We start from the raw sequence: 6,708 nt of genomic DNA on the forward strand, positions 1-6,708 counted from the left end.
TTGGGGAAGCCGAGGAACTGGAACAGCGAACGCGAAGATTTTTCCTCGAGAAACGAGCCTCCGGAGACAGCAGATAGACAATGGTGTGCTGTGGCCAGCGAACCGAGGGCTGCAAGCATTATGGTAACGTGATCGTAATGGAGGGTATATAATGATTTATTAATCAAAAAAAAAAACAAAAAAAAAAAAACATCGCAACACACCCCAGTGTGTTCCCACGACACACAAGGTAGGGATCTATCTACACATATCCTTAATGGAATAACTAACTTCGGGACAACTGTATGTTTGTATGCATACGGTTCCGAGAACCGTAACAATATATAGACGTGGCCAAAAATAGGCACCCTTGCACATTTTTCAAATAATTCACAATTTTCTCAAAAAATAAGTTGAAATTGAAAAAAACTATTTGGTCTCCACAATTCTACATTTCACTGTTAATATTACGGAACCTTCGTTTTTGATTCAGAACTTAATATACCCTTTTAAATCAGAAAATAAAAAAAATGGCATTGACAAAATTGACATACGAGACTTTCACTTCCTATAGCCATGAACGAGCTTCCTACACCTCGACTAGCAGTTTAACCCACTCTTCTTGTGCAAACTGCTCCAGTTCTCCTAGATTTGAAGGGCACCTTCTCCCAACTGCCGTTTTCAGATCTTCCCACAGGTGTTCAATTGGATTTAGATCTGGACTCATTGCTGGCCACTTCAGAACAGTCCAGCATTTCATCTTGAACCATTCCTGGGTTCTTTTTGAAGTGTGTTTGGGGTCACTGTCATGCTGCAAGACCCATGAGCTTTAAGACCCAGCTTTCTGACACTGGGTTGAACATTGCGCTCCACAATGCCTTGGTGATCTCCTGATTTCATGATGCCATGCACACATTCAAGGCACCCAGTGTCAGAGGCAGCACAACAACCCCAAAAACACCACTGAACCGCCTCCATGTTTGACTGCAGGGAAGGTGTTCTTTTATTTGAAGGCTTCATTTTATTTTCTGTAAACAGAGGTGATGTGCTTTACCAAAAAGCTCTAATTTGGTCTCATCCGCCCACAGGACATTCTCCCAAAAGGATTTTGGATTGTTCAGGTGTGTTTTAGCAAATTCCAGTTGGGCTTTCTTATATGTGTCTCTGTCTCTCTCTGTCTCTCTCAGCAATGGGGTCCTCCTTGGTCTCCTCTCATCGAACCCCCTTTCGAGTTGACGACAGATTGTGCGAGTTGAAACTGCCGTATCTCGTGTCTGAAGGTCAGCTTGAATCTGTTTGGCAGTTGATCGAGGTTCTTTCTCCACCAAACAATCTTCGATCAAGTCGACTCTTGCAGCCACGTCCAGGGAGGTTAGCAACAGTGCCATGGGCCTCAAACTTCCTGACAACACTGCATATGGTGGATACAGGAACAGGAAGGTTTCTGGAGCTGGACTTGTAGCCTTGAGAGTGTCCATGCTTGGCTACAATTTTGTGTCCGAGCTCCTCAGACAATTCTCTGGTTTTCTTTCTTTTCTCCATGCTCATTGTGGTGCACACAGTGACACAAAACAGCAGAATGACTTCTTTACTCCATTCAAACTGGTTGAATGATTGATTCTTATTTTGCAGGCACCTGAAACCCACCACAGGTGAGTTTAATTCCAAAGTAAAAGGAAAATCATCTGCTTGAAATCTAATTATTTCTAACAACTTCTAAAAGGTGCCAATAATATGGTCTGGGCAATTTTAGGATTTCTGTGTGGAATAAGCTAAGATTTAGTAATTTTTTTCAGCTTTTTTGTTTTGTTTCACTGCAAACCAAAGAAATACATATGTGGATACCAAAATATATATTTTTTAACTTCAACAATTTTCTGGAAGAAATGGTGCATTATTTGAAAAAAGTGCAAGGGTGCCAATATTTTTGGCCACAACAGTGTGTGTGTGTGTGTGTGTGTGTGTGTGTGTGTGTGTGTGTGTGTGTGTGTGTGTGTGTGTGTGTGTGTGTGTGTGTGTGTGTGTGTGTGTGTGCAAAAGTACTTGTCCAGAAAGGTTTAAGTAAATTTATCAATTAAAATTATTTCATAGACTTTTAAAAGGATGTGAATGCCTCAAAAAAAAATTTTTTATTTTTTTATTTTTAAATCGAGCCCTTCAGACCAATTGGTTCTCCCATTTGCCAAGAATTGTGATATTGGTCGCTTTAGCTTTAAAATGGCCTCCGAGACTTTGGCCACATAGCCAATGTGACTTCCCACACAAAGTTGTATCTGTACCCGAGTATGGACTTTGGCGCTTTGGAGATGTGGCTGTGTATTAGGAACAGACAGAGAGAGCGACAGAGACAAACAGACAGAGAGAGACAGAGACAGAGACAGACAGACATCCATGCTTACATACAAGGCCAATTATTTTGTATGTTCACAAGATAGACATTGGTATACTTTTTGCAAATTAGAAGACAACTACCAATTCAACACTGTACATGGATGGACTTGAACCTGATGTCCCTGCATCATGAGCTGGATGTGCTTAAATGATAATGGCAGACAAGCCATGCAAATTTTAATGAGCATTCCCCACAGAGAACCCATGAGGTTAAATATTAGGAAATTATTTTCCAAATAAATCAATGTTTATAATAAAACCACCAATGACCATCGTTGAAGCAAATTATTTGGCTTCAAACATCATCTGCCATTCTTCATTGATGCATGGCAGATTAAATGAGCTCAAGCTCTTCCTTGGCAGCAACATCCACTCCTTACATTGAGATAATGTCTCGAGGCACATAAAGTAAACAATCAATAAGCTTGAACTAAACTCAGGACAAAGCTTCTGGCTCTAGAAAATGAGAACATAAAACAATTATACAAAAAGGGATGGTCAGGTGTCCTATCTGCCAGAATTAATTGATGGATGTTAAAGATCCCACGGTGTTCCTCACGACGAGTAGGTGAGCTTTTACCGGCACCATGAACAAATTCCAAATTTCTGCCACAGCTACTCGGTCGAACGCCAGGCCTGGCAAACCGGTTCATGAAAGATGTGTGCTGGCTGAGCTTCCCACGACCAACCACAGAAGAACATGGGAATGACTGACCATATTTACAGAGGAAGAAGATAAAAGGGATGGTCAGATAGAAAGGGAATTTTATTATTAAACACATGAAGCTTTAATTATTCCCACAACGAGGGCATACACGCAGGCACACCTCATTTTTAATGAACCTCAGCTCAGCTAAAGTCACCTTGAGAAGGGTTGTTGAAATACCAGCAACATTCCACAAGTGGTTTCACACCCATCTGTCATTACAAAATAAATAATAAAAACCCTAACAGTTAATCACATGAGTCATGGACAACTTTGTCATATTTAAACCCTTACAAAACCAAAACATCCCGCTTCAAGGAAATCACATGAGGAACATCCAACCCCACCCAATCTGTCACAAAACCAGGGGTTTGAGGAAATGCAGGAATTGCCCCGAAACGGCGCAAGATGTGAAAATCTCGACATGGTTTACAAGTTTGGAGCGGATGAACAATCACAGGAGCGCGAAGGATAAGTGGAGACAGCAAGTCACAAAGCCCTGGCTTTAAATCCCAAAACGTTTGTCCTTTGCAAACACTGGGTACAATTTGTACCACTCCGCCCCCACACGCGGGTATGGGGTAGGGGTGTGGAGGTTGGCAGGGGCGGGAGGAGCAGCAGGAGGAGGAGGAGGAGGAGGAGGAGGAGGAGGAGGAGGAGGAGGAGGAGGAGGAGGAGGAAGAGGAGGAGGAGGGGAAAAGAGCCGCATTGGCCTGCAGTAATTTTCCACTGCCCAATCCCTTCGCGTGACAGAAATCTAGGTTTAGTCAGGTTTTTGCCAACAGTGCGAACAGACTGCGGTCATGGAGATTCTGATATGAATCTCCAATAGCAGCGCCTTGTCAAAGGCAGCAAGCACATCATCGTTTAAATGGAAACACAGCGCAGACACGTGGACATCGTTATCCATCCAATCTTGTACACACACTGCACCACTTAGTGACTTGGGGGGGGGGGGGTAGGGAGTACGACTTGGGAGGGGGTAGGGAGTACGACTTGGGAGGGGGTAGGGAGTACGACTTGGGAGGGGGTAGGGAGTACGACTTGGGAGGGGGTAGGGAGTACGACTTGGGAGGGGGGTAGGGAGTACGACTTGGGAGAGGGGTAGGGAGTACGACTTGGGAGAGGGGTAGGGAGTACGACTTGGGAGAGGGGGTAGGGAGTACGACTTGGGAGAGGGGGTAGGGAGTACGACTTGGGAGAGGGGGTAGGGAGTACGACTTGGGAGAGGGGTAGGGAGTACGACTTGGGAGAGGGGGTAGGGAGTACGACTTGGGAGAGGGGGTAGGGAGTACGACTTGGGAGAGGGGTAGGGAGTACGACTTGGGAGAGGGGGTAGGGAGTACGACTTGGGAGAGGGGTAGGGAGTACGACTTGGGAGAGGGGTAGGGAGTACGACTTGGGAGAGGGGGTAGGGAGTACGACTTGGGAGAGGGGTAGGGAGTACGACTTGGGAGAGGGGTAGGGAGTACGACTTGGGAGAGGGGTAGGGAGTACGACTTGGGAGAGGGGTAGGGAGTACGACTTGGGAGAGGGGTAGGGAGTACGACTTGGGAGAGGGGTAGGGAGTACGACTTGGGAGAGGGGGTAGGGAGTACGACTTGGGAGAGGGGTAGGGAGTACGACTTGGGAGGGGGGTAGAGAGTACGACTTGGGAGAGGGGGTAGGGAGTATGACTTGGGAGAGGGGGTAGCGAGTATGACTTGGGAGGGGGGTAGGGAGTATGACTTGGGAGGGGGGTAGGGAGTATGGCTTCCGACATAAAACATGGGCGACACTGTACGTACTGTACTCGTGCTGTTTACCGGGACAACTGGAGCACGTGCCGGAACTCGTTCAAGCAAACAGGAAACATTTGCGCAGGAAGAGGCCGTTGGGGATCGGCGCGTTCAAAGTGTGCTATTACACAGGTTGCCGGCAAAAATATCGGCCGTTTGTCCAGACTCATAAATTAACAATTAAAAAAATAATAATATTTCACGATTAACAATCATCGTAGGTTGATGACGTCATTCTTCGAGGTTAAGATGCGAGTTGACGGTCATTGCGCATGCGCGGAGCAACCCCCCCCCCCCGTGAACATGAATGCAGTTTGGAGATCGCCGAGCAAACACACCACGTGGTTCCAATGCGGCAACGCCGAAGTGCGATCGCAACGAGACGTTTCGCCAAGAAATCCGCTCTTCATCCTCTGTGAAATAACATTCGGCGTGGTGACGAAATCGCACCCATCATTAATAATATAATAAATAACCCTCCGAGACGGAGCGCGGAAGCGACGTTAACACCGAGTTGTCCACATCAAGGTTCCCGACCGGTCGACGAGGACACACACTCGGTTCAACGTGCGGACCCCGCCGGTTACCCCGAGTTATCCACTTGGTCCCCACAGCTCACCCCAGCTCTTTCCGCCCCTGCCGAGGAACTCGTTCTTGTTCGAATTCCACAAGAAAAGCTTCCACTCGTTGAGGCGATCCCCGAACGTGGATTTGTTTTGAGACGACATCGTGCGATCCGCACTGAGGTAAAACAAAAACAGGGAGACGAAATAAAAACGGATTTTGCTGGGGTGGGGAAAAGGGGGGGTCAATTTGGAGCCGCCGCTTCCAAAAATGCGCAATGCGGCTTGACCTTGCTGATTGGAAGCTCTCTTCGTCCACACAGGCCCTTTTATAGACGCCGCTCCACCCTGTGGGCGGGGCCTCCCAGTTTTCGCACCCAACGCCACGCCTTTATATTTTTGCCACGCCTTTATATTTTTGCCACGCCCCTTTTCGTTCCATCGCGATTATAACCCCGCCCACTTTTACGCAATGTCCAAGTTTTTGAAACTCGCTTCATGCGTTCAAAGCCAACTCGCTGAGTTGATCGTTTTGATTCGGTATATTTTGTAACCTCGAACACACTGCGCCAGATTTACAGGTCATGCACGACATTCTTAATCGGGGTCATCGATTTATTACGTAGGCAAATTTGAATGTTTGAACCCTTCCTCTTCTCTCGATTCACTTTCCCCTCCCACGATTTTGTTTCCATTCCCAACTGCCGATTTGTCCTGTTTCTTCCCATCCCGCATTATAATATTAAATAATACAGTACACGGATAATATGTTATTACCTTCGCAAACTTTGTTGCGAAGGTTATGTTTTGATCGCTGTGTATTTATTTATTTATTTGTGAATATGTGTGTTTGTTTGTTTGTTTGTTTGTTTGTTATTCGCATAACTCCAAAAGTATTGAACTGAATCGTAGCAAATTTGGTGGGATGATTGGTTATTATCCGAGGACCATTTGATTAGATTTTGGAAGCGATCGGGTCAAAGGTCAAGGTCAAGGTCATAAAAAGGTCAAAATCGTCTTTTTACCATAGCGCAGTCAATTTGTATCCAATTTGCATGCAACTAATGCCAAAATGTTCAGAATTCAATGCCCCATCTTGTGATATGTGACATGACATAATGACGTAATAACCCTTATTAGCGGTTGGGTATCAAAGGTCAGGGCGGGGGGGGTCACGACATTGCAAAATGTGTGGTTTTAGTCATAACGGTCAATTCTTATCCGATTTGCATGAAACCAACACCAAAATGTTGACTGTTCTGTTCCCCACACTGTAATACCAATTACAAAA

At 45.7% G+C, this 6,708-nt stretch overlaps 1 protein-coding gene across 1 annotated transcript in view; it reads right to left on the minus strand.

Annotated features, from left to right (window-relative positions):
- LOC147026168 (sodium/potassium-transporting ATPase subunit beta-2-like) overlaps positions 1-5,770 on the minus strand; it is a 33,535-nt gene extending 27,765 nt beyond the window's left edge. The window contains exon 1 of the mRNA XM_085881294.1: positions 5,474-5,770. Coding sequence (XP_085737420.1) covers positions 5,474-5,582 — 109 coding nt within the window. The 5' untranslated portion in view covers positions 5,583-5,770. The remainder of the gene's footprint in view (positions 1-5,473) is intronic.
- Positions 5,771-6,708: the final 938 nt, after the last annotated feature.

This window comes from Eptatretus burgeri, chromosome 5 (genome assembly GCF_056783735.1).
Source record: "Eptatretus burgeri isolate ZD-2024b chromosome 5, Ebu_testis_v1, whole genome shotgun sequence".
In the NCBI taxonomy this organism is placed as follows: domain Eukaryota; kingdom Metazoa; phylum Chordata; class Myxini; order Myxiniformes; family Myxinidae; genus Eptatretus; species Eptatretus burgeri.